General features: G+C 35.1%; 2 protein-coding genes across 7 annotated transcripts; one reads left to right on the top strand and one right to left on the bottom strand.

The window, feature by feature from the left end:
• The first annotated feature begins 350 nt into the window (after positions 1-350).
• On the top strand, positions 351-25,531 carry LOC146951635 (P-loop containing nucleoside triphosphate hydrolases superfamily protein). Of its 6 annotated transcripts, XR_015027960.1 has the most exons (24): positions 351-635; positions 725-1,109; positions 1,608-1,724; positions 1,827-1,906; positions 2,257-2,403; positions 2,502-2,650; positions 2,739-2,869; positions 2,992-3,114; positions 3,221-3,294; positions 5,161-5,763; positions 5,885-5,996; positions 6,118-6,255; positions 7,663-7,992; positions 8,437-8,710; positions 8,815-10,082; positions 11,556-11,958; positions 12,060-12,967; positions 13,055-13,120; positions 13,198-13,323; positions 14,129-14,357; positions 15,538-15,782; positions 15,890-17,025; positions 21,242-21,408; positions 24,909-25,531. XR_015027960.1 is itself a non-coding variant. In XM_085747643.1 (22 exons), exons 1-22 carry the CDS (start codon positions 481-483, stop codon positions 21,256-21,258), a joined length of 6,987 nt encoding a protein of 2,328 aa, XP_085603769.1. In that variant the 5' UTR covers positions 351-480; the 3' UTR covers positions 21,259-21,565. The 6 variants fall into 6 exon arrangements, 2 of the variants coding, with proteins under 2 accessions (XP_085603769.1, XP_085603770.1); XR_015027957.1 differs by lacking the exon at positions 14,129-14,357; XR_015027959.1 differs by lacking the exon at positions 24,909-25,531 and having other exon boundaries at positions 21,242-21,565.
• Positions 24,669-27,859, bottom strand: LOC146951634 (uncharacterized). Its single transcript, XM_085747645.1, has 4 exons — positions 27,719-27,859; positions 27,303-27,455; positions 25,523-25,673; positions 24,669-25,437 (listed from the first exon to the last, which is right to left on the bottom strand). The coding sequence occupies exons 1-4, from the start codon at positions 27,770-27,772 to the stop codon at positions 24,905-24,907; spliced, it is 891 nt and encodes a 296-aa protein (XP_085603771.1). The 5' UTR covers positions 27,773-27,859; the 3' UTR covers positions 24,669-24,904.

The following is a 27,859-nucleotide window of genomic DNA, read 5'->3' as shown; positions in this document are numbered from 1 at the left end:
TTCTGTATGCGGAAATTAATCCTAACATTGTTGATAATCGATCAAATGTATTGAATGCATAGTTCAATTTTGTGATCATACAATGTCAAACCTACTGTTGGATTTCACGTTTAAAATATGAGAATTGATGCAAGAATATACCGTATAAAAATTTTAAGCTTTAGTGTTCTACACTTTGTGTTTGTGTGGCGTGCACATCGTTCTGTATGTGGCCTGTCGTCGGTTGTATTTCACCTATATTAATTTCTGAACGATGTGTCGTGTAGAATGTGGACGACGTGTAGTCGAATGTTTGACCGTTTTCCACCCGTGCATCGCACGGGCAGAACACTAGTTTGGAGACAAATTGTAAATAAAATTCCTGATAATGAAGCGCGCGAAATGGAAGAAATGTTAGAAGTCTAATAACCTAATTTCCGCATTCATTCTTATTCGTGTAAAACCCTAAACCTACCGCTACCAATTTCAATTTCAATTTCAATGGCGAACAAAGTTGTTACTAAACAGGAGCTACTCGAACGGTGGAGATGCATCGAGGAAGAAGAAGAAGAAGAAGAGAACGCCGATGAGGATGTCGATGTTGTTGATCTCGATCCTTCTAAACATCGTCGCATCCACCTCCACAAAGAGCAATGGTTCGTTCCTTCCCTCTTTCACATATTACTATTATGTCTTAATCCAATTTAATTAATTAATTAATGAAAATCGTTTTAATTACTGTTAGGTTTGCAGATGCATATAATTTTCTAATCTGTTTACCTACTGAAAATCATATTTGGTGTGGTTTCTGGGATATAATGGCTCCTCTTTTGGAGACTTTTTACAACTACTACAAAGATGACCGCCACGATTCACCTCTCAGACGGCTGTGGAACAGAATTTCTCATGAAATGAACCACTGTCTTCAGTGCATTTCTCAGCATCATCAAGCCCAAGACATGTATAACACCGAGTACGAGTCTACCTCTATCGGTCCTCTTCTCCATATCTTGCAAAAGCTTGATCACGAGAGGGTCACATCACACCTCAGTGATATCAATGCAAGAATAACAGCACAAAAATATGATTCTGCTCGTGATAATGCTCAAGTTGTTATTGTTTTGTATGAGGTACTTGCTTTTCTTTTAGTATAGTTGATTGATATACTATTTTACATCTATTTATTGGAATTGGAATTGCATAGTCTGATTTATAAGTACAGTTTTTATGTTTCTCCTGTAATAGAAATAGTTGATTGTATTATTTATCATGTCCACATTTGTTTTCTGTTTCCCTTAGTATGCTATTACATATCTTATTTTATATTGAAGTTTTTGTTACTGGCTGCAATGAGATGTTCAAGGAGAACTGCAAATTGAATATTGTTAGACTGGGAACTAAAGAAATTTATTCAGTGCTTAAACAGTTACTCTGTTCATGTTATCATAACTGCTCTTATTTATATCTTAATATCATTTTATTTTGCTTGTGTATGCATTTTCTAGCCGACCCCACTTAGTGGGATAAGGTTTGGTTGTTTGCTTGTTTGTGTATGAATTTTCTAATCCTAAGTTCAGAGTTTATCACCTCTATTCATTGGTTTTTTCTATCTCCGTAATTTGAAACAGGTATTGATGTTCCCAATTCTCTTAGATTATCAGCCTCTATTCACCGAGTTTGAGTTGTTTGTGGAAGCTATTGATAATAAGCACGAACTGGCTTTGTCTGGGCATCAACAATTTCCAGTAATTTTTGTTGCTTTCCTTGCTGCATATTTCTGCTGATTTGAAATATAATTTTTGTTTTATATATATATTTTTTTACATATTGAATCTATTTTCTTCTAGGGAGTATATGCATTACTTTTTTGCAAGAGAAGCGTTCGTTCGGTTGGATACCGTCTAGCTGGATCAATGGGAAGAGTAAGGTACTCATTGTTGGTTGGCATGAAACAGCTTAAGCTACACTAGTTGTGATTTCATATTGTACCTGAAAGCAATTTCTCTGTGTATAAATCCCAGAAAAAGTTTTTAATATTATGTTATCTCAACAATTTTGTTTGACTCAAAAAAGATATGAAGATGTGAATGGTGAACCCATAGTTTTTCTATGCATGGTAGATATTATAATTACCAATTACCATTGATAGATTCATGGAAATATACATTGTGCTTATCTTTTATTCGTTACTGTATTCAAATATATTTTTCTCCATCGAGAAATTTTAAGTATTTCTGTCTAATTTGTAACGATTAATAATTGTGTACGTGCGCTTAGGACTGCAGCAGTCTTGGAACCTCTGCAACCGCTGCTTAAGAAATTTATTGGCTGTTTAGAGGCAGATGCTTTGCCATTGGTTGTGGAGACTTCAGTACCAAGAACTCCACTGGATCGCATGTCCGTATGGATTGGTATCAAATCATTGTAAGAAGTGTTTATCTCTTTTATAGTATCAAGATTTAGCCTAGTCAGCTATTTTCTCAAATTTACATGTTACATTTTGATGCATGTGTTTTTTGAAGACTTGGCTTCTTGGATCCTCCAGCTTTTGAAGAAGGGATATTGGAAAATTATCCCTTTTTTCTTGACATCGTACTCAATCATATTAGCGGTGATTCACTTGAATTTTCACATGCTGTTACTTGCTTGAGACTGCTTTTTGAAATGCTCGGTATGCATTTTCCTTTAGTTGTTTTTTTCTCTTCAATTTTAATGTATATTTGTTTGGCTGACATTTTATTTTGTTCTTTTGGCTTAAGGCTGTAAGCTTTGGCTAAGTTCTACACTGTCTCCAAGTGTAATGCGCAACACTCTACTTGGTCAATGCTTCCATATCCGCAATGAGAAAATCCATAAAGATATTTTTGGTCTATTCCAACCCTTTCTACAGGCACGTGCATATTGATTTGGTGTTTGTTTGTTTGCTTGCTCTGTGTGTGTTTTGGTGGGTTGGGGGTGGAGAAGAAGGGCTTGTTCTGCTGTTGACATTATTTGAATGATCATATTTTCCAGTCTCTTGAAGCCTTGCATGATGGGGATCATGAAAAGCAACGTAGGCATTTTCTCTATTTTCTCCTCCATCAAGTGCCAGTGAGCAGTAACTTCAGCATTCTAACAAGAAAATTGGCATGCCAGGTTTTTACATTTAGATTTTTGTGTAATTGCTGTTGTCTGGCTTGTGTCGATTTAGTAATTGATGAATGCAAAATGTTTTGGCTTATCTTAGTTGCTATATTTTCAGATAGCACTTCTTATTGTACACCGAGGTTACAAGATGAACCCACCATGCCCTCCTTTTGAATGTGCACATATGTGGTATGTAATTCTACTCTCCCTCTTGTCTGTCTGGGTTTAAATTTAAATTTAAAATCTGAAACTAAGATGTTGTTAATTGAAAAAGAAGTAAGTTTACCTACCTTCAGCTTAACAATGCAGAGATTTGGGACTAAACAAATTGACTTAAAAGGATAGAACTTTACAGGAAAGGAAAATTGAACGGCTCTGTAGTGATAGAGTTTGTGTTGGATAATTTTTGTAACTATCCGTTGGATCTATTACTCATTGTCATCTTTAAGTATGAAAGCAAGACAAATATAAGAAATAGTCTCTACATATTGTTCTATCGAATAACTTAGAACGCAGTCATGCTTTGGATAGGGAAATTCTATTTTCCAGGACACAAGGCAACCCTTTCAATGATATATTTGTTACTGAAAATGTAAGTTTGTCGTATTCACATATATGATATAATCCTTTTGTAGGTACTTTAAAACTGAATGAAAAGCTAAAAATTGTCTTGAGTTTCTTAATCTGTACAGTAAATATCCCTATAAGGCTTTATCCTTTGAATCTACTATCTAGTTCGCAGCTGTTAGAATGTAAGAAAACATCTCATAATACTACATCCATTCCTTATTATAAGAGACAATTCATCTATTAGATTCATTGAATAATTGATGTATCTGGTCTATATTATAGAACAGATTCATCAGTTATTCAATAAACCTAAAAAGTTAATTGTCTCTTATAATAAGTCACTGAGGTATCTATTATATTATTTTAGAATATCTTCAAGTAGTTTCCTAGGATTAGTTTATATTAGAGTATCTCTTAGGATTATATTTTATATCACTTTCTATTATTATTAATATTATTATCTGTTTTTGATTTAAGATTGAGTTTATGTATCCCTATATTTTATTAGAATATCTTTAGTTATTCAACTGAATAGTCTCATCCTTTTATCTAAAATCTCACAACTTCAACACCAGCATTGATCCTGCTGTTCCCAGAAAAGGTACTCTGCACTAACTGCCAAGCTCACCAATCACAATCTTCTTCTGATTCAAAGCACAATAAAAACTTTGGATTAACAACAAATCTTTGCATCCTTTAGTTACTGATTCAATCTGTTGCTTCCAGAAAAGATTTTTTTTTTCTGATCTTGGCTAATAGAGACAATGAGAGAAGGTAAATGGTGCTGATGTAGGTACCAAGGAGTTGTTTCCTGTGTAACTGTTAAAAAAACTAAAAAGAAAGCAATGGTTCAGGCCCAAGAGACCTCTCGCAATACCATAATAGGAAAATAAGTGTAATTGAGAATGAGATAGAAAATATCAGCATAGTAATCATAGATGAATCTCTGAGAAAATGATCTACTATGAAAAATGTTACTGAATTTTATGAGAAGTTCTAGTATTTATACACAATATCTGTTAGCTTAGCTCTATTCTAGTTCACAGAATTGTAACCGACCATCTCAGACCATAACAGACTCTAAATAACTCAGCTGACAGCGTCAGCAGTGCACTGTTACAATTATTGCACATGCAGAAACACCTTCATAGAACAGAGATTGAGAAAAACACACATGTCGCACACTCTAGTCATGTTACAGCATTATACCTATTGCTCAAAAAGTCAGGAAAAACTCAAATAGTGATTTTAAGTTTTAATGAGTTGAGGCACAATAACATGCCTTGTTGATTGCTTCATTTCCAAAAGAGGATAGATAAAGAAAGGATAGATAAAGTTAATGCACATAGTGAACTGTCTGAGACCTTATACAAAACAGCTTCTGCATATATAATACAAATGAGCTTAAATGTATGGTAACATGTTTATGATATTCTTGCTCTTCTGTTCATTACTTGATAATTTCTCAACATTTGTGTTGGACAGGGGACCTTCGCTCGTCTCATCTCTGAAGGACTCCTCGCTTCACAGTTCTTTGAGGCAACCTGCTTTTGATCTTATACAGACAATCATAGTATCAGATGCTACTGCTTTAATATATCCAGTGCTGAATTGCTGCACAACTCGGAGCATTGATAGTAGCATGGAATGTGAGTTCCTTAAGTTGGATGATGAAAGTGATGATATTTGGCTGCCGTCTATTCGAGATGGTGAAGAGAAGGATTGTAAAAGTTCTTGGAGTGAATTCAATGTGCAGAGTGACATAGCCTCTCAAGAGTGCAGAGAGTGGATGTGCATTCCAATGTTATGGGCTGATGTTTTAGTTGATACCAGTCCCTCAGTTCTTCCACTTTCATTTTCCAAAGCTGTTTTTTGGGCACGGTCTCGTTTTCCAATGGTAGAACATGAGAGCAGTGCTGAAATGATGCTTCCAGTCAGATCTTGCCTTTCATCTTTTGCTGCAGAAATATCATCTTCATATGGGTGGAAGGTTCCAACTGGATCTGATGATGGTGGAGATGGAAACAAATCAAATAACTCAGTTGAAGTGTTGACTATGTCTTTTCCTTTAATAAGAACATTTAACAGGTTAAACACCAGCTTGACTTCATATTCATCTTATGATATATTGAAGTTCGAGAGGTTGTGCTTTTAAATTAGAAGTAGGTTTTTAATTTTTTTGACTAAATAATTTGGAGTTGCACCTCAGGTTCACTACGCATTTTCTAGTTCAGATGAGGCAAGAAGAATTTCGAAGTCGGTGGATTTGGGAACCACTGATGAGTCAAAGCTTGATCCTTTCGCTATTGGATCCAAATGATGTAATATGCCCAAATTATCTAGAATTATAGATCATGTGTTATTGCTCTTGTCCAAATGTAATGAATTTTGTTCTTATTCGTGGAATGCAGCCTAAGGTACGCACTTTGCTTTTTCATGCAGGATGTTAGACAGTTTGGAAAGTCTATGTTGGAGCAAGTTTCAGAAACTCGTGGTCTTTCTTGTGGATTGAAGTTTCTTTGTTCTTACAGACCCTCATTGTGTGCAACTATTTTGGGCCTAAAACATGCTATGAAACTGGTAATATTTTCAGCAAATCTTACTGAATAATAATGTGTTTCTATCTATCCTTTCTTTGCGTTTATGCAAAAGAGGAAAGCTCATTAGAGAATACAAAAATTCAACTTCTAGGAAGGATACAGATTCTCTGAAACAGAAGACAGATAGCTCAAAAAAGCTGCAGAACTATCCATTGTTTTTGCATACTCAAAATGTCCCCCCAGAGACAACCAATCTTTTGTAGCATTTGTTGGACGGGGTTGATTGATAATTGCAAAAGTTATTATTGCATCAGAATTCTGGGCTCCCTATTCTTCCAACAACCTTTAAAATGTTGCACTGGCGCTACAAGTTCTTTCAGTGTCCAATTTGATCTTTAGATTTTATGGACATGCTTCTTTGTGCTTGGGAAATAATGAGTTGTTTTAAATTGAATTTTTTCTTGTGCGTGGTTGTCCAACTCCTGATTTAATTCGTAGAAGCATACACGTTTATGACTTTAGGCCTCAAAATTTAGTTAACTTACAAAATTGGTTGTGTTAGCAAACTTACAGACTTGTATAACCTCGCTTAGAATCGTGAGTTTGAGGATGATTGAGCGAGTCTACAACGTAATGATTATGTCCCCCCACACATGCCTAAACTGATGGTGGTTCAGTATATGTTTTTTCGAAGTCCTAAATGCAATAATTTTATTATAATTCTCTACAGTGTGCACAAAACACTACCAATGCATCTAATTTCTCCACAAGAACTCGTCTTCAAAAGTGGTGAACTATGTTGGATTGAGCCCATACCCCATAGATCCCAACATAGACAGAATCTTCTTTTAATCCAAAATTGATATGCCCAAGCATCATCATGATAAATGACATATCAGATATGCTAGCACCTCAACTACCAGTGATCTTTGCCCAACATAGACAAAGTCATGAACTAGAAAACAAAAACAAAACCGTCATTGCATGTTTTCTTATAACTTAACTTTGATGAGCTTAACACTGGGATCTACTGTGTTGAGTTTAGCATCACCAAGACACAGTCCCACTGTTCTTCACTCTAGCGATTTTGAATCTGTTGATTTGTCAATTTGAACATTGATTTTGAACTTGTTATGCTTTTTTTCTGTGCTTAGTCGTAAAGCTATTTTGTGATTTGTGAATTTGTTTATTAATTTTGAACTATAATTGTCTGATATGGTCACTTGGTATTTATTAGATTGTTGGATATTTACTATGCACATAGTATTAAATCATCTTAGGTAAACATAGCTTTTGTATTAAGCAATCTATTACAAGTTCACGAGTCGAGTTTGAAGAGACTCCACAAGCACAAATTCTAAAGTTTGGCATCCTTGGTTTAGTGATAATTTGACCGACTGCCCTTTATTTTTTCAATTTTACTAATATCATTGTGTTTCCATGCTAGGCCCGACTGGATTCTGTTCTGTTGAAGTTTCATACTTTACATCATTTTTGGTTTCTTTTATGCAAATTACTCAAAGATGAGGGTGTACTTGGCCCAGAGTTGCCTGAAAGTAGACACGGTGAATCCAGGGTGTCAAAGTTCTCTTCACAAGGCGGGTTTTTGAAGCAGCCAGCTTTTGATTCTCTGAACGTCGATACTGATAAACATGTTATTAACGTTGAACGAAAAATAAAGGAAAAATTTAGTTGCTTACTATCTGAAATGGCATGGCCTGTTTTCTGCAGGTGCCTGGTAAAAGGCAAGGAATTTATTGATTACAATTTCTGCCAGGTATTATGTAGTCTATTTTTTTAAGTGAAATCTTTTTCTTTTTCTTTTTCTTTTTCTGGCTATGTTGTGGTATTTTAAAATACTTTGTTATTTCAAACCCAAAGAATATTCAGCATGGTGCTTTTATAATGCTGTCATCATTTGATGACATGCAAATGTGAAATTTGGCTACTGTCCATAATTTATCAATGAACGTTTTTCATAAATGATTTTATAAGTCAATGTTGTCTTCTGATTTCCGAGTTCAGGTTAAAATAAGTAATTGAGATTCCATCACATTTGGGTTTAATTTAGCTTTTCCCACTTCACCCTTTGAATTTTTCTCTTAATATCAATAAGTTTCTTCTTTTACAAAAGAAAAGCTAGCATATTTACTTCTGCGATTCTAGATCATCTTGGTTGTAGAAGCAGGAAGTTCACCTCTATAGTTCCTTGTTGTTTCAGATGACTTGTGTTCGTTTACTTGAGATTCTCCCTGTTCTTGTTGATAAACTCTGCCTATTTGGTGAAGAAGAGCTTAGAAATTTCACAATGCTGGTAAAAAATAAATTGGGTTTCAAATGGCTTCAAAATCTCATGGAGTGGGGAAAGTCATCACTAAAAGTTGTAATCGTTTACTGGAATAGAGCACTTACTTATTTACTGAATCTGTTCAAAGGTTCTTGTAATAGCACTTCTGCATCAGCAATCATGACCATTGAAAATCTTATTATGAGCGGTGAGTTTTTTTTTTCCCTCTTTTTCCTTTACTTGTTTCCCCCCATGATTCTAAAGTTCTATGCCATTAATATGTTCTGTTTTTGTTTTGCATTGGCAACTTAGATGGTTATACTTTGGAAGAATTGACAGAACAGGTCTCTCGGTTGTCCATGTCTCTATCTAGCGAAGACTCTCGTAATTTTCAGGAGGGAAATGTGAAGCTCAAATCTTTAGTATCTAAAAGCTTACCTTTTGACAAGAACTTTTTAAGTGCTGATATTCATTCTTCATCCATGGAGGATAAAGCTTTACAAATTTTGGATTCTGAAGCGATGACCGACAAAAACGATATTGAAACTATAGTCATTCTTTCAGATGATGAAGCTGAACCAAAAGTGTTTTCCAATGCCATTTTACCAGTTAGTGAGACAGGTCAGAACATATCTGATGGCAACACAATCCCTCACGCTGCTGGTAATAGTTTACCAGCTTCTGACCATGAAACCCAGAATGTTTCGTACATGAAAACTTCTAAGGAAACAGAGGAGACCTTCCAGAAAAAGGATACTACTGCTGTTTTCAGTCATTCTTCTCAGAAGAGAGACTCTGCTAATTTACGGAATAAGCTTGCAGTTACTCCAGATATTGATTCAAAGGCCCCAGAGATTTGTAAGAGGGAAATAATCTCAAAATCCAAGGATAGGGTCAATTTGATAAAATCTTCTGCTGAAGCTGTCAGCACTAAAAATTTGAACAAAATTAGCAACACTGTGTCAAGTACTGCCAACAAAATTTTACGTGATTTTCAGGATTCTGAAGATGATCCGCTAGAGACTGCTTTGAAATCCATGGGACGTACCCAGTTGTATTTACCAAAGCCTACTTCAATTTTGAAAAGAAAAGTTATTCAACTAAAAACTACTCTTGAAAACAGATCTGCTTGTCTTCATAGGGTAGAGGACCCAACGAGAAGATTCAAGCCACCAAGTTTGGATGATTGGTATAAACCTATTCTTGAAATAGATTATTTTGCAATAGTTGGTTTGTCATCTGCAAGAAAAGATGAAAGCCGGGCTGTTAACAAATTAAAGGAAGTTCCTGTATGTTTTCAATCAGCTGAACAGTATGTGGAGATATTTCGGCCATTAGTTTTGGAGGAGTTTAAAGCACAACTTCAAAATTCTTTTCTCGAAATGTCTTCGTGGGAGGAGATGTTTCATGGAAGCCTTTCTGTGATGTCAGTAGAGAGAATTGACGATTTTCATATTGTTCGTTTTGTCCATGATGATGGTGATTCTGCAACATGCTGGAGCTTTTCAGAAAACGACCTAGTTTTGCTAACGAAAGATCCTCCACAGAAATCTAATCACGATGTTCATATGGTGGGAAAGGTATACTGTTCTCTAGGTATGATTTATCTAGGAAGTTTTCTCACTAATCTATGAAGTCCTGCATTTGATTGTTTTGGGCTATGCATGATAGAGTAGGTGCAAAATGTAAATATTGAAACAAAGGGGAAATCTCTTGATATTTGCATTGTACAATCAAAATGCAGGTTAAAACTTTTTTACCCCACTCCATTTTCACCCTCCTCTCTGTTTTCTTCCCACCCAAGCAAGTACTGTTTTTTACAAATAATGATATATATATACAACAACAACAACCAAGCCTTATCCCACTAAGTGGGGTCGGCTACATGGATCAAATGACGCCATAGTGTTCTATCAAAAACCATATTTGGATCCAACTCATTGACCTCGAAATCTTTTCGAATGGTTTCTCTAATGGTTTTTTTAGGTCTTCCTCTACCTCTTTTAACCTGACTCTCCTCCATTTGATCTACTCTTCTTACAACGGCATCTACGAGTCTTCTCTCTACATGTCCAAACCATCTAAGCCTATTTTCTACCAACTTTTCTACTATAGGTGCTACCCCCACTCTCTCTCTCTCTAATGGTGTCATTCATAATCCTATCCTGTCTAGTCTTACCACTCATCCAACGCAACATCCTCATCTCCGCTACGCTTACTTTACTCTCGTGTTGGCTCTTAACCGCCCAACACTCCGTACCATACAACATTGCCGGTCTGACTGCTGTTTGATAGAACTTTCCTTTCAGCTTAAGTGGTACTTTCTTATCGCACAAAACACCTGAGGCTTTCCTCCATTTCAACCACCCAGCTTGAATACGATGATGTACATCAGCTTCTATTTCTCCGTCATTTTGTACCATGGACCCAAGGTATCTAAACCGTGTAACTTGGGGTATGATATGATCTCCAATTTTCACCTCCAATGTAGACCCACTTCTCCTTTTGCTGAAGTTACATTCCATATACTCCGTCTTGCTTCTACTCAGGCGGAAGCCATACGCTTCTTTTGCTGAAGTTACAAATATATATATATATTTCGGCAGTTTGGCACATGGATCCACTTTATTGGCATTATCACGTTTTGTTGAGAGCTTTAACTTACATGAGAAATTGTTTAATCACATGTGGTAAGCCATGCCCATTTTTCTCATAATTGATTGCCAATCCAACACACTTTGAATTTTTCACTTTAAATTCTAGTAACTAAGTATTGAGATTGAAGGTTCAAGAAGAATTGAGAGAAGAGGTAAAAGATAAAGTTAGGAAGAAATCTGAATATAAATTGTTATGTCTCCACTTGACATAACTGTCTCTTCATATTTATAGATGAGTGAGCTATAGGTAAGATCAGTTACATACTGGTAAGACTTTTCTAAGTGATGTGCATTTGTTTTTGATGAACTGAAATAGCTGGCTCCCCAATGTACATTACCCTAAAGCCAATGTGGTTTTTTTTTTTTCCTACTAAAGCAGTCAGTATATTTTTGCAGGTTGAAAGGCGTGAGAAAGACAACAAAAGAAGTATAAATATTGTTTGCATCCGGTTCTATTTTCAAAATGGTTCGTCACGTTTAAATCAAGCTAGAAGAAATCTCACTGAACGAAGTAAATGGCATGGATGCCGAATAATGAGCATTACCTCACAAATTCGAGAATTTCATGCATTGTCATCCATAAAACACATTCCCTTACTTCCACTCATTTTAAATCCTGTCAAGGATTCCTATTGTCTTGATGAGTGTAAAGAAGCAGATCTCAGCAAGTTGTGCCAGTCATTGCAGCAAACTTTGAGGTCCTCGTTTAATGTCACTCAGCTCCGAGCAATAAGTGTTTCTATTGGAAGGGCTAAGCAAAAGAAAACTGTTGAATTATCTCTTGTTCAGGGTCCTCCAGGTATGTGATCCACCCTGAGCTATCTCTTGACTTTGTAGATCTTATAACTTTTTACTAATGTTTTTTATTAAGAAGTTTGCATGTTTGTTATGTATATGTAGGAACTGGGAAGACGCGTACTATTGTTGCAATTGTCAGTGCCCTTCTAGCTTCTCCTCCACATAAGATAAATGGTTTAAAAAATCCTTTAAATGAAAACATGGCCCAAAATTCTTTATCTACCTATTCAAGACCAAAGGTTGACCAGAGTGCTGCTATTGCGAGGGCATGGCAGGATGCTGCTGTGGCTAGACAATTAAATGATGATGTCCAGAGTTCATCAAAATCTTCCGGAAACTGTGCTAGACAAAGGGTTCTTATCTGTGCTCAATCTAATGCTGCAGTAGATGAATTGGTATCAAGAATTTCTAGCCACGGTCTTTATGGAAGTAATGGGAAAATGTACAAGCCTTATCTTGTGAGGGTTGGAAATGCTAAAACAGTCCATCCAAATTCACTGCCATTCTTTATTGATACAATTGTTGATCATCGTGTAGCTGAAGAGAGGATGCATTCAAAAGATGGGAGGAATGATTTGAGGGTAGATTCATCAGCAGTGTTGCGGTCTAATTTGGAGAAACTGGTTGATTCTATCAGATTCTATGAAACCAAGCGTGCTAACTTAAGGGATGTGGATTCTGATGTTAAAAGTGGTATGGGGGATAAGACAGAAATGTCTGATGCTGAAATTGAAATGAAGTTAGGGAAGCTGTATGAACAAAAAAGGCAACTATATAAAGATCTTCGTAATGTTCAGGCTCAGGAAAAGAAAGCCAATGAAGAAACCAAAACTCTTAGGAATAAGCTGCGGAAGTCTATACTAAGGGAAGCTGAAATTGTGGTAACTACGTTGAGTGGATGTGGTGGGGACCTTTATGGAGTTTGCACTGAGACAATGTTATGCTCAAAGTTTCGGGGTCCTTCTGAACATACTCTTTTCGATGCTGTTGTAATTGATGAAGCTGCCCAAGTATATACATCTCTGCTCTGCTATAAATAATTTGTCCGTGATCTTCTAGTTTCCATTTTGCCTTATGACCTATTTCTGTTGTTACAGGCTCTTGAGCCAGCTAGTCTAATTCCTCTTCAGCTTTTAAAATCAAGTGGAACCCAATGCATTATGGTAAGAGTTACTCACTCAAACTTTTGACGTTCTGAGATAGGGTAAGTAGTTTGACTTACCTTTGTTATTTATTCAAGGTTGGTGACCCAAAGCAGCTTCCTGCAACTGTCCTATCAAATATTGCAAGTAAATTTCGTTTTGAGTGCAGCATGTTTGAGCGTTTACAAAAGGCTGGGCATCCTGTTATTATGCTTACTGAACAGGTACTTTTTTTTCTTCTGGATATCATCCAAAACTGTGCTTTTGTAAAGGAAGTAGATAAGAATCCTAATACTAAGCCTCAGAAGGTATATGAATTAATATTTTTGTATTAAGTTAGTTTGTGTTCGTCTGGTTTGGCTGTTTTGTTAGTTAATTAGGGTGGTTGTGATCCCTTTAGCAATGGTTGTATAGGAAGCCTAATGCCTATATATAAGGCTTCCTTTTCCTTTAAGAGTGATCTTAGAGAACATTCTTTCTTGTGTACCTTTTATCTTTTCAATCAATAAAAGTGGTAGTCAAAATCTCGATTTGAATCGTAAAATCTTATGATTTTGTGATTATACTTGGTGATATCTTGTATAATCTACGGATCTTTAAAATAATTCTACGATTATGGTCGCAGTGTAACTACAGAATGCTATTGTAGTTGTTGTTTTGTTTGTGACTTATGAGTTTGATTGAACGTTTGAATTGCACAAGTATTTCAAGTGTTATGCTGCTGTTATGTGAGTGTTAGTGTTAGTGTTATAACTACATAAGTATTTCAAGTTTAAGTTACATAAGTGTTATGCAACTATGTTTTAATGTGAGCTATGCTTATGAATTTAAATTTACATAAGTATTTCAAGTGTGTTTTAAGGTTTTTTTTTTTGTCTTATGTTATTTTACATGCATACATATCAATTTATATTTGAGATTTATGAGTTTTGTATAATCTTACGATTACTGTTAGGATTTACGATTTTACTTCCCCTTACTGATCATGCGTAAAATCTAGATTTTGACTACCTTGAATAAAACTACCAGGTATGGATAAACTCTCCTTCCCCTATTGTTCTTCCATAGAACTCTAACAATTGGTCCAACCTGCCGGATCACAATGGTGAGTGCCATGGAAACCAAAAGGAAGGTTTACCAGACATTATTCAGATCTAGGAATTGTTATTAGAAATCAAGAAGGATAAACAGCCTCCCTTAGAGGAATGAAGATTCTATCAAAAAAGGATAAAAAGAAATCCAGTGCTGCTGATACCATGTACTCCCTCCGTCCCTATATCTAAGCACCCATTTGATTTTATTTTTGTCCCTAAATGTAAACCCCTTTTCAAATTACTAGATGCATTTATTATTTTTTTTCCTAAGCATACCCCTAATTAATACTACTATCTTTTCTTGAAATATGAAAAGTCAAATTTAATACACATACAAACAAAGGACAATTTCGTAATATTAACACACAAAACAGACACATTAATTACACCGATAACTTTTCTTAAGAAATGTGAAAAATGCAATGGGTGGCTACATTAAGGGACGGAGGGAGTAGAAAATAGTGATGCAAATGTTGTTATGCTTTATTCATCAATCAAGGACTATTTATATAGAGAGATTACAATCAATTCTCTTCATTGAATTAAGGAGAGATGTTAGGAAATAAAATCATAACATACAATAGAAAATCTGCACTAAATAAGAAAGGAAAGAGTCACACGGATTCTCCAACACCTTTCTGGATCTGGAAAGGACCCCCCTTGATCCAATAGGATTTTCAATCATTATTCCCAAGTCTCACACACTCTTGACAGGCCCACTGACCGTGAGCTCTGGTTTCAACTTGAGAGTTGGGTTTTGGTACTGAATGACTCGAGAAATTAGCTCTCAACTTGTTGTATTTCTAATGAAAACTGTACAAAGAGAATTCCTTAATTAAGGCAATAAATCTAGACTAAAGCATTCCTAATAAAAACAGAATTAAGGAATATATATATTTTTTTAGGGAGGGAGGGAGGGAGGAGGAGGGGGGGCGGGGGGGATATCTTGTTATGCGATAACTGCTTAGATGGTTTGGGCATGTAGAGTGAAGACCTGTAGATTTGGAAGTAAGGAGAGTATTCCAATCACTAGAGGCAGATAAAGACCCAAAAAAGCTTTAAGAGAAACTATTAAGAAAGATCTAGAGATTAATAAGTTGGGTGGGAATATGATAGAACATTATGGTGGTGTTTGATCCATGCAACCAACTCCACTTGGTGGGACAAAGGCTTGGTTGTTGTTGTGTGCTTATTATATGACTAGAGGCCTGCTGCTACGCTCTGCTATCCACCACTGCCTACAGAGTCTTGTTCTTATTGTATATTCTTGTCCTTATATATTTGTTACCCTGTTTTATGTTAAAGAGCTGAATCCCTTCCCTTTGGCTTTTCTCACAATGGCAGTATAGAATGCATCCAGAGATATGCAAGTTTCCTTCGTTGCATTTCTATGACAACAAATTACTAAATGGTAGCCAAATGTCTAGCAAATCAGCACCATTTCATGAGACCGAGGGTCTTGGGCCTTATGCATTCTATGATATTATTGATGGTCGGGAGGCTCATGGGAAAAACTCTGGTGCAATGTCACTTTGTAATGAGCATGAAGCTGATGCTGCAGTTGAAATACTAAGATTTTTCAAGAAAAGGTACCAATGTACTCTCTCTCTCTCTCTCTCTCTCTCTCTCTCTCTCTCTCTCACTCTCTCTTATGTATGATGACTTCTTACAAAACTATGTATGTATGCCTCCTTAGGTACCCAGCTGAATTTATTGGTGGAAGAATTGGCATTATTACTCCATACAAGTGCCAACTTTCTCTTCTGCGGTCTCGTTTTCTTAATGCATTTGGATCTTCGACCATAGCTGACATTGAATTTAACACCGTGGATGGTTTCCAAGGTAGAGAGGTGGATATATTGTTGCTTTCCACTGTAAGAGCAGCTCATTCAGGCACTGCTGCATCTGAAATAAACTCAAGCTCTATTGGATTTGTTGCTGATATAAGACGGATGAATGTTGCCTTGACAAGGGCCAAGTTATCACTTTGGATTTTGGGTAATGCAAGAACTTTGCAGACAAACCATAACTGGGCAGCTCTTGTTAAAGATGCTAAAGAAAGAAACTTGATCATGACGGCTAAGATGCCATATCAATCATTGTTCAAAACAGCTAAAAATAAGCGTGTTTTTGAAAATTCTGATAATCACGCAAGGCCGTCGAAGCATGAGAAGAAGGTTAAGGATAGTGGCCACAACGCACCAAAAAAATTGGTCAACGACAACGATACCCTTGTCAAGAAAAATAAATCTGTTTCTGAAGTCAAGGACAGGAATAATGATAGTCGTGATGAGAATAACTTTTCAGTTTTGGGAAAAAATCCTCAGGCCAAGGAAAGATATTCCAAAAATAAGCATATTTCCGTAAAGAAGGATACATGTGTAGATGGTGGAAGAGAAGGAAAACATAGAATGAAGATTCGCTTGGGAAAGACACCATTGAGTAAAAGGCAATCCAAATTTCAAAATTCAAGGACTGATTTAGATCATCCGGTGGAAAAACTAGGCGGTGGACAGGCATCAAAACCTTCTGAGTCAGAAAAACTGGCTATGCATTCCAGAGGGGATATGAGCAGTTCTACAGAAGTTACTGCTTCCTCAATGAAAGGATGCCACAAAGAGAGAGTTGCGAATAATCAAGATAGAGCTTCTAATCAAAGTATGGGTGCTGAAATTTCAAAAAGGAAACAGCAGCGTGAAGCTGTTGATGCTATTCTTAACTCATGTTTGATATCTACGAAGAAGGATGAGAGATCAACAAAAGTTTCTGCAAAAAGGTCCTTTTCCTCATCTGTTGCAAACGGGAATATGAAACCACCTAAGAAAAGAAGTGGTAAACTTCCTCATCTTTGCTCTTTACTAATATTGATGATTTAGATGTTGTTTCCCTTTTGTTGATGGGAATGTGATGATGCCATGAAAACAATATTTTTGGTGCCATGATAACGAAGTTTTTCAGGATTTTTTCTTATCTTTATTCAACTCTCTTATCTCTAAATAAAATCAAGTGATATTTTCCCTCATGCTCCTATATTCCTGTCTTTTTCTAATCATTACATGATCATCAATTGTCATCCTAAAAGTGATGATGTCATCAATTCCTCATCTTTGGCATCATTTTCCATCGTATTTTTCTCTTGACTGTACATGAATATATGTGAAGTGCCAGATTTTAGATTCTTAAATATGAATATTTTTCATTATCAATGAAAAGGTTTGAACAACTATTTATATACTGTACATGCAAGATATAATCTAAATAGGAATGTAAATTATGTAATCCTATCATAATCCCGAAGGATACTAACAAACCATATCATATTATAATAAATAAATATCAATCTCTCAACACCCCCCTCAAGGTGGAGCATATATATCACATGAATCCATCTTGTCACATGTAAGTCATTCAAAGACTCTAGAGATTTAATAAAAATATTGGCAAGTTGATCCTTAGAATTGACAAAGGAACTTCTGATGACTCCAGAGAGAATCTTTTCCCTAATGAAGTGACAACCAACTTTGTCCTCTCGTGAAAAAGTGGATTGGAGAAGCGCAAAGCTTATTGGTTATCACATACAAGTTCCATTTGACCAATCTCCTCTTCTAGGTCACCATGTCAGAAAGCATTCTTGATGTCCAATTGAAATAAGGGCCAACATTTCACAACAGGCATAACTAGTTATAAAGAGACTAACAAATGTCATCTTCGCAATGGGTGAGAAGATTTCACTGTAATCTTGACTATAGTCCTAAGTAAAGTCTTTCGCCACTAATCAAGCCTTTAATCGACCAACCTGTCCATCAGTCCCACTTTGATATTAAACTCCCATTTGCAACCAACAACAAATTTTCCAGGAGGAGGTGGAATAAGTTCCCAAGTATGGTTAGAGTCTAAAATCTAAAGCTATAATCTCATCAGTATTGACATGTTTCCCCCCTAGGTAAAGATAATGCTTCCCGAACTGTCTTGGGAATAAGAGACAAATAAAAGAGCAGAAGCAAAAGAAAGGTAGGGAGGAGACAATTGGTGATAACTCAAAGTTTTAAACACACCAAAATTACCTAAATATTAAAGATGGCATGCAGTTTATCAAATAATAGGAAGAGAGAATAACATCACCACAAAATTTTAAAGGTGCATCGACTAAGTGATGATGTTTCCTTTCAACGACACCATTTTTTTTGCGGTGTGTTGTACAGCTTGACTGATGTATGATACCACGAGAAGCCATGAAGTTGTATAATGCAGAAAAATATTCATTTGCATTGTCACTCCCCAAAATTCGATTTTTTTTTCTTTCAATTTTGGGTCTTTTATCTTTGAACAAAACGCCTGAAAGGCATCAAATAATTTTGAATGATCCTTCAATAAAATAATCTACGTGCATCTTGAGTAATCATCAATGAAAGTGACATATTAATAGTATATGTATCCCAAAATAAATGGCACACAACTAGGATCCTAAATATCATAACAAACAATATCACATGAAAACAAATATCTTTTACTAGCTTTGCTTGGGAAAGATACTCTAACATGTTTGTAAAGCTGGCACACCTTACAATTCAAGGACTTCAAAAGTGAAAGATGTGGAACCAACACATTTAACTTATCCAACGACGACGAATGATATCCGAAGATGCATAAACACCACTGACTATGGATGGATGAGGGTGAAGTTAGTAAAGACCCTGTTGGAAATTCCTCCATCATTGTGGTCCACCCTAGACGCCTTATTGTGGCATTTGGGGTGCCTTGATTTGCAGTCTCAAACACCTTCATTGTGTTGGGTATGAAGGGATGGATTTACGACACTGCTTATAAATATGGCCTGTGTAGTGTTTATAAAGCACGAGCAACTCTCACATTACAAGTCGGTTTTCTAAGGATGAGTTAGACCTAATATAAAAACCTAAGATGGTATCAGAGTCTATGGTTTGACGAAGGATTCAATCGGTTCCTTGAGTCAAAAGTTTTCATGACAATGGTGGTCAGGTGTCGTGTCCCATTGATGTGGTGGGTGTCAACGATGATGCAAGTATATGTGGATGAAAAAATTCTTGTTTGAAGGGGAGCATATGCCCAAATGAATGGATGGATGACTCACTTGAGAGGGAGATTGTTGTGTACCAAGTGTGAGATATAAGTCTCACATTGAATGGAAAAAGAATGTCGGGAAATATATGTGTGTGACTCACATTAGGGAGAGATAGTGGTGTAGAGAGTCTGAGATAAAAGTCCCACATTGGATGAAAACGTGAATGTTGAGCAATATATACATGTGAGGACCTATAAACCTAATGCCCGAAGGTTTTGAGTTAAGATGTGGTGTCTTTGAGTTAAGATGTGGTGTCCAACACACTTGTATTGTTGCTCTTGGCCCAATGAGGACGATTCTCCAGGCTCCCCTCATGAACCAACAAACCCACCATAAACAACACAGTTAAGGGCAGTGCTTTTATTCATGTGAAAAGCAAAATTCACATTGGCCTCCGGTCACAAGAGTATCAGTTTAATAACATCAATACTACCATAAGTAACATCAACCATCAAAGAAGTTTTATGCTCACAAACATTTGATTAGACCCATTTTACCGATTGTATCAAAAATCCTTGCCTCATTAATTGAAGAAGCCCCTTCCTTGTCTAAAAGCAACTTAAAACCTTTAATGTCATTGTTAGAAGCAAGTTCCAGGTAAACTGGAAAAAGAATCTTCAATATTAGTGTTTTCATATCCTCGTTGTTAGTTGAAAATTGAAACTTCTACAACTGACAACACGAAATTGAAAACCGTGATTTTGATTTCTCTGGGCCACCACATGGGCTTCAACTTCCACTGATGATAACCATTAACCGAAGCATGTGTGGTGGCCCAGAGAAATCAAAAACAAGGATATGAATACACTAACTGTGAATATTGAAGATTCTTTTCCCAGGTTTACTGTAACTTCCTTCTAACAATGATATTGAAGGTTTCAAATTGCTTTTAGGCAGGGAAGGAGCACCTTCAATTAATGAGGCGGGGATTTGGTATGGTCGGCAAAATGGGTTTGGGCATATTGGTTGAGCATAAAACTCCTCTGATGGTTGCTGCTACTTGTGGTAGTATTGATGTGTTATTAAACTGATACTCTTGTATCTGGAGGCCGATGTGAATTTTAGTTGTAGGGTGAATAAAAGCTTTGCCCCCGCTGTGCTGCTTCTATTGGGTCATGAGGGGAGTTTGGGGGGTTCATCCATATTGGGCCAGCAGCAACAACACAAGTGTGTTAGACACCACTTCTTAACCCAAAACGTTAAGACATTAGGTTTATGGGTCCTTACACTTACTTATATATTATTACTCATCATTCACCTTTTCATCCATCTCACACTTCGTACACAACAATGTCCCCCTCAAGTTGAGTCATTCATTCATTTGGGTATATGTTCCCCTCAAATGGAAGCTTTTTTATCCATATATACTTGCAACATCGCTAATATCCACTACATCAACATGACACGTCGCTTGACCACCATTGCCCAGAAGACTTTCGACACAAAGACTTGGTCGAACCATTATTTCTTATACCATCTTAGGTTTTTATATTGTACTTAATTTATCCTTTCAAAGCAGGTTTTGTAAGATTGAGTTAGGTCCAACCCAAAGTTTAACATGGTATCAGAGTGGAGTAGGTTCTGATTATGTGACCTGTCCTTGTGCTTCACAACCACTTTCGGCTTGCACAACTTTCAATTTTTGGTTACATACGTCCATCGCTGTCCACTCCGGTGGCCTTTTTAATAACTAACCATGCCACTAAGACCACCTCCTCAACTCCCGACAGCCTTTCTTACAGAACCATTCACATAAATCTACAATCTTTACATCAACAATAATCACAATTTATGCTGCAAAAATTTCTAATATTTTCTGCCAGAAACTCACATTGCAATTTAAAGATGGTTATCGCCTTTTTTTGTAAGCAAATGAATATATAGAGTAGTAAAAGCTGGTTATGTGCTTGTTGTTTGATATCCCCCTAATTTTGAAATTTTTTTCAGTGAGACCCGATGAATGAGCACAGAATTATGGAAGAAGCAACTTTTCTATGAGGGTTTAGGCTGAAGCTTTTTCCCTGATCCTGTTGTGATCACCTTTTTGACTTGCCACTTGGATGAAGGCGTTTTTTTCCTGCTCCGCTGATGCTTTTCTATCTACAATCTAATTGGTTAGTGAGTTTTTTATTACTGTAAAACATGAAATCACTAGAAACTTAAATGGTTTAGTTTACTCTGATGGATGTTGGCTAAAACGTGGAACAAAAGATGTATTGTATACATGGCGGCAGATTTGTGCAAATACAAGAAATTTTGTTCATAGTGGAATACCTATATCCTTTTCTTCAAAATGATAAAATGGAAAAATATTTTTCTTCATAAGAATAAAATGGAATAATTTACTGCAATATACAACTTTTCATTTGCATACATGTGAAAATTTAGATTTTCTGTAGCACTTAATACTTAGTTTTCCCTCATAATATCTGTAACAAATTTTCCTTTTATTTTCATTAAACATTTTAAACAGATAACTTTACTGCATTAGTTCAGATTTTTTTCTCTCCATTTTTTCTGAAAAATTATGTATATCACCTTATACTTGTTAAGCTTTTATCAAAGTAGCCCAGGCTCAAGTCTTTCCATATCTAGTCTAGTGATCTAGTCTATTACCACCTCTAAGCCTGTCCATGCAACATGGAGTATTCTATTAGGATTCAGATTCACCTGCGTTGACATTCACTGCAGTCAAAGAAACAGCCGCCATTGATATTTCCACGCAGTTTTATTAGGTCAACTCTAACCCCCAAAATATTTGTGATAGTATACTGTATAGGTTGTTGGACATTGCTACCATAATAAACCTTTATTAATATTTTTTTCCACTATTATACCCTTATTTATTGAATTTCATCCAACTTAACTACTCCATTAACTACAATTAATAAGGATGTTTTAGTAAATGTTACTAAACCGTTGAAATCAACACAATCATTTCCTTAATAATCGTGCATAAACCTTAAACGACTAATATTGTGAGACGGAGGGAGTAGGTCCAACAAATAATTCTATATCATTACATTTCAACAAAATTTATTTAAGTTATTAACATTTATTAAATAGGACCAACAAAAAAATGAAGAGAGATAGGGTGCTTCCATAACCACCCTTCTCCATAGGCACCCATATAGTTTACCCTACAATAGTGGTGCCTTTTTAATGTGGTGCTAAATATATTAAGCACCCACTTATTTTGGAAGTTCAAACTTTTATCATTTCAATATAAGAATTATTTTTTAATTCTAATTTTAGCTTATTAACTTGTGCCCTCAAGACAACCCTTTTTTATTATCACATTTGAATCAAATGATTCGTTGAGTTTTCATCCAATTGGAAGAAATTTCAAACATTTGAGAACTAACGAGTTATCTAACCCTAGTTAGGTTTTCTTCTTTTATTTCATTTCTTTGATATCAAATTTACAACCGTTACATTGAGAAAAGACAAAAAAATCCACATGTCAGTGGCACCACATCGATATTGAACAAACCAATCAATCTATAACAAAATAAGAAGGAAAAAAAATAGAATCTATACTATACACATAAAGAATACATGGTTTTGGGGTGATTTTTTTATGGGAAATGCTAACCGGTGCCCCGGAGCACTGGTTAAGGATATGAAAAAGGAAATTATATAGTAGTTAATGCATTGAAATTGTATAATTAATTTATATTAAAGTCAAAAACAGTTTCCTTTTATGGTAATAATTCCCTTTTATGGTATGTTTAACCAGTGCCCCGGGGGCACCGGTTAGCAGGACCCTTTTTTTTTATTTATTTTCAATATACCCTTAAACATACTTGCATTTAAAAATGTTATATTGTTGGTGTCATTTAAAAACATAAGAACTTATAAGTTTGTTACAATATAAAAGTACAAAATATCTCTAAATATAATTTTAATTAAAATTTTATAAAAAGCTATTGTTGGTAGTTTATATGCATTAGTGTAATTAAAAAAGTGGACAGACGAAGATGTTAACATAAAGAGATATAGCTCCCAAGTGAATTTAGATTCCAATTCGAAACAGGAAAACATATATAATCAATTCATTAAAAAATCCACCATCATATTTGTTTATTCTATAAAATATTATTGTAAATTTGATTCACATTCTTATTTTGATTCTGTTGTCCTATCCTATGTGGTGTCCCTAATTCCTTACCTTGTTGGAAACGTATTTGTTATATTTGTTATAGAGTTAACTAAAGTTATATTAGTAATTGTTGGCGAAAAATGTGAAAGGAATTTTTAAACTAAATTTATAAAGTTGCAATGATTAAATAGGGACCCTGGAATGAAAAGGTGTAATGCTTGATCATCAAAGCAATGTAACAATTGTGTACATTCATGAACAAACTCTTTCAAAAAGTTGTTTAGTGTTACCAAAAGACAGTGTCCATTTGTTTCGACGGTGAAACAATTTTCAAACACACGAATGGTAAGAAGAAGCTTGGAATTTTGGAGTTGTAAAATCATGACAATATTGGCTTGGGACGTGAGAAAAGAGAGAAGCGTGTATCCAAACATACTATTAGGTTTTTCATAAGCAATGTCAAAATTCTATCGAAAATAATACTAAATATTCTATCGTAAATGAGAGGAAATTTTTTTTTTTGTAAAATATCAATAATCGATACGTTAGATGTAAATTTGAAAGTTATGTAAAATTCAAAATTATCTTAAATGGGATTCGCTTGTATATTCATTGCATCCGGTTGAGATAAACTGATGGAGGAAAATCGAAACTAAAACTTAGTGTGTTGACTCACGTTTTAAAATTTATATACATTCTTAATCATGTTCATAATTTTGTTGCAGTCGTACAACACGGGTTCTAACAATTTCTATAAAATAAAATATTTTTTATACACTTGTCAATTTCCTTCAAAAAAAAATGTAACTCAAGCACAATAACAATAGCAGAAAGATAGATATCATACACTAGAATTTTTAATATGTAAAAATTCCTTTAAAGCAAGAAAGTTAAATTCATGGGATTTGATCCATAAAAACATTTTACTATTTCATGCATTAAAACATTTCATTTTTTGTAAATAGAGTAGTACACCAAAGTCTTGAACGAATAACCATCTCACCCAAAGGCCAAAGGTGTTACGTGTAAACCCAAACAAGAGAACCTCCACAATAAAAGAGAATGTAAAATCAATATTCAAAGAAATTAACCATATGAGTAAAGATACACTTTGCATTTATGAACTAACATATGACTAATAAATGGCAACCTAGGCATCATCCTTGAGCTTAAGAGAAGAAAATTATGTTGTAATTTAAGAGTGGATGACTAGTGTGATATCGAGTTATAATAACGGATTAAATGAAAAAAAGGAGTCTTACACTCAGTATCTTGATTTTGGTAAATTAGCTTGATCTCATGTAATTCACAGGTTACATGACATGCAGTTCATAATATATTGGTGGACAATATATACATTATACACTGAACGCGGAATAGTAATTTCAGTAGCTAGTGAAGAGAGTACGTAGCATTTGTTAACTACTACAAAAGATAGATATGCGCATCTAACAATATTAACATACATGACTATACTACTCGAAAGCTATATTTATATTGATTTGATTTCAGGTCCAAATTCCCTTGAGAAGGGGAACAGTAGAGGGAGTTGCAGTGCCTTCAAATTTAAAAGTGTCGAGGAGATCAGAGCAGGATGCATCGTGCTCCCCTTCTTCAGTCAGAAGCTCAAGACCCAACTCATCTTCAATATGGTCAGAAGCAGATATGAGCAAAAACTCGCATCCTTCATAGTTTAGAAAGTCTGGTGGGTCAGCTGGGGCGAATCTGACATGACCCAATTGTCCTTGTAGGTGAGCCGGGAACACCGCCTTGCGTTTCTTTTGCAAACCACCTCCACCTGCACCAACTTTTTCTTCAGGGTTCTTTATTTGAATTATGAACGATCCCTCACGTTCAATGTTGAGTGCTTCCTGGGGTTCATTCTTCTCATCTTCACCTGGAAATTCTAACTTGTAGATTAAATGGGTGTGGCTTCTTTTCCCACTCTCTGCTTTGTGCCTTAAAATGCGGTATATGCCTTCTCCCAATGCTCTGGCATCACTAGTATGTCTCTTTCCTCTACTTTTAGTTTCATACTCTCCTGCCAATCCATTTATAGAAAGATAAAACAAAAAATAGATGAATTGTAATAATTAAAATGAAAAGTAAAAATAAGCACTTTTCACCTCCTTTAAGAGCATTTTTCACATGATCTGCATTTGTGCTAACCATTTCTACAAAACCCCAATATGGCCTGCTTTTCTCGTTTGGATCAGGGAGGCTTTTTCGTCCCATTACAGTAAAACGAAACAATGGTTGCTCTTCAATGTTTACTTCCTACACAAGTACCGTGGAATTAAAAGCAAAAACCAAGAAAGATACATTAATTTTACATGTTAGGGAATAATTAATATCGAGTCTACAAATCTATATTGATTGATAATATACCTAATACAAGTACATCACTAAGTTTTTTAATTTACAAGTATTTGGGTGTACAACTATAGACTAATTTCTCGACTTTTGGACGTTCAGAGAGGAGGGAAGTGGGGCTTTTGGAGGGCGAGAAAGAGATAAAAACATATAACCTTATCTTTTTTTTTTTTGACAGAACATATAACCTTATCTAAGAGGGTGACTTTGTAGAAAATGATTATGATTAACCAGTGCTCAGACGAGCAATCAATTACGCTTTTTTTAATGCACTAATGCATGTAAACAATGTTTTTTTAATGAAATTTTGGTTTTGATTTAAAATATAAGTTTAAATGTTTGTGACTATAAATTCATATTCTTTTGGTGTAAAATTCTTATTTTTTTTTAATAAGACTAAAAATATAACATTATTATAGACAAATTTATTTAACGATATAATTGAACATTGAAAAAGCTAGACCAAAATCCTCTATTTTCTTTTTCTTTTTAATAGAAAATTTAAGGTGAATGGATGACACCCTAGTCCAAGGGTGGATAGACCTTAGACTAAAATAACACTTACAATAGTATTTAAATTTATCTGCCACCAAAGGCACCTGTGAAGCTCGAACCCAAGAGCTCTCAGATTCAAAACATATTTTTAAACGAAAAAAATAAAGAAAAAATGCTAATGAAATATTATTTTAAAGCCTTTAAATAGTAGTTTGTAAAAAAAAAAGGCTTTAAATTAAATAGTACTTGTAGCTTTTAATGAATATAAGTGCAAAATTAAAATATTTGACTTTTTCTATAGAATAATTTTTTATTGGATCTTGTTAATGAGTGCTCTAAGTATTCCTAATGAAGAAATTATTCTTTAAAAATTAAAGACTTCAATTTTCAATGCAACATATGCATTGAATTTTCATAAAATCTTATCCATTTTGATGCTTAAAGAGTGCCCGGGTACACTCGATAACATTTCTCTTTTTATTTTAAAATCCGTGTCTTGGGCACTTATCCGTAACCACAAATATAAATAAGTTTCAAATTACACCTCCAAATGCAATCCAACCACCTACTTCCACTTACGATAGGGATTAATTAATTGGGTGATGTTTTATACAATACACTATCCGGTCACTCTTATAAACAAAAAAATCTACTCCCTCCGATCATTATTATAAGCAAAAGTTGACTTTTTAGGTTCATTCAATAAATGATGTATGTGGTCTATATATAGACCACATACATCATTTATTGAATGAATCTAAAAAATCAACTTTTGCTTATAATAGTGACTGGAGAGAGTATCTTTTTAAGTTCATTCAAGAAATGATGTATGTGGTCAATTAAATAGATCACATATTAACCTAAAAAGGGAAATTTTTCCCGGAGGGTATAGCATATATTGTAGTAAAAAAAAAATATTGACAAAGCTAATTAATTATTATTTTACTACCAACATTAATTAATTATTATTTTACTACCAACATGAAAGAACAACAATTATCTTTCAAAAAAAAAAAAAAATGAAAGAACAATTATGACCTGGCTGCCACCGTCCTTGTGTTGCTTCACTTCGACGGCCCTTTCACCAGACTCTGGTCGCATGATGATGTAGAGACGCTGTACGTCATCAGCACTATGAGCTTCTTCCATGTTAACTTTGGGCCGATAGAAGAAAAATATCTCACCCCTTTCCTGCATGCATGAAATGAATTGATGGATACTTTAAATTTCCTCTAATTATATGATGGAGAATGTTAACAGGTGCCTCCGGAGCATTGGTTAAACAGTTAAAAGAGGTAAGATTTTATTAAAAAGTGGTGTAATAATTAGTTAGTCAAAAGTAACAGTTTATATTTTCAAGACAATTTTTCTACTTTTGAATTCCTTAACAGTACCTGGGGGCACTGGTTAACAAAACCCTTATATAATATATATGAAAATAAGAACGTACGTACCTGAATTTCAATTTGGGGTTCTGGTCGGATCTTCTGCTCTTGACCTTGTCCCATTACTTACTTTAGTTCTTCTACAAAATGGATGGATGAGAAGTCGAAACAATCTTAGTTCCACAATTTATTTATTTATTACTCCATCAA

Source organism: Medicago sativa, chromosome 2, assembly GCF_051527215.1.
Source record: "Medicago sativa cultivar Bolivia chromosome 2, Bolivia_mono, whole genome shotgun sequence".
Taxonomy (NCBI): Eukaryota; Viridiplantae; Streptophyta; class Magnoliopsida; order Fabales; family Fabaceae; genus Medicago; species Medicago sativa.
The sequence above is the reverse complement of the archived record's forward strand: the minus strand, read 5'-3'. Positions and strand labels throughout refer to the sequence as shown.

Coding starts and splice junctions, on each gene's coding strand:
- LOC146951635 (XM_085747643.1), top strand. CDS start 481: ATGGCGAACAAAGTTGTTACTAAACAGGAGCTACTCGAACGGTGGAGA. Junction 3,115..3,220: donor CAAGAAAATTGGCATGCCAG/GTTTTTACATTT, acceptor CTATATTTTCAG/ATAGCACTTCTTATTGTACA. Junction 10,083..11,555: donor ATGTTCATATGGTGGGAAAG/GTATACTGTTCT, acceptor ATATTTTTGCAG/GTTGAAAGGCGTGAGAAAGA.
- LOC146951634 (XM_085747645.1), bottom strand. CDS start 27,772: ATGGGACAAGGTCAAGAGCAGAAGATCCGACCAGAACCCCAAATTGAA. Junction 27,456..27,718: donor AACCCCAAATTGAAATTCAG/GTACGTACGTTC, acceptor TCATGCATGCAG/GAAAGGGGTGAGATATTTTT. Junction 25,674..27,302: donor ACAAGGACGGTGGCAGCCAG/GTCATAATTGTT, acceptor GTACTTGTGTAG/GAAGTAAACATTGAAGAGCA.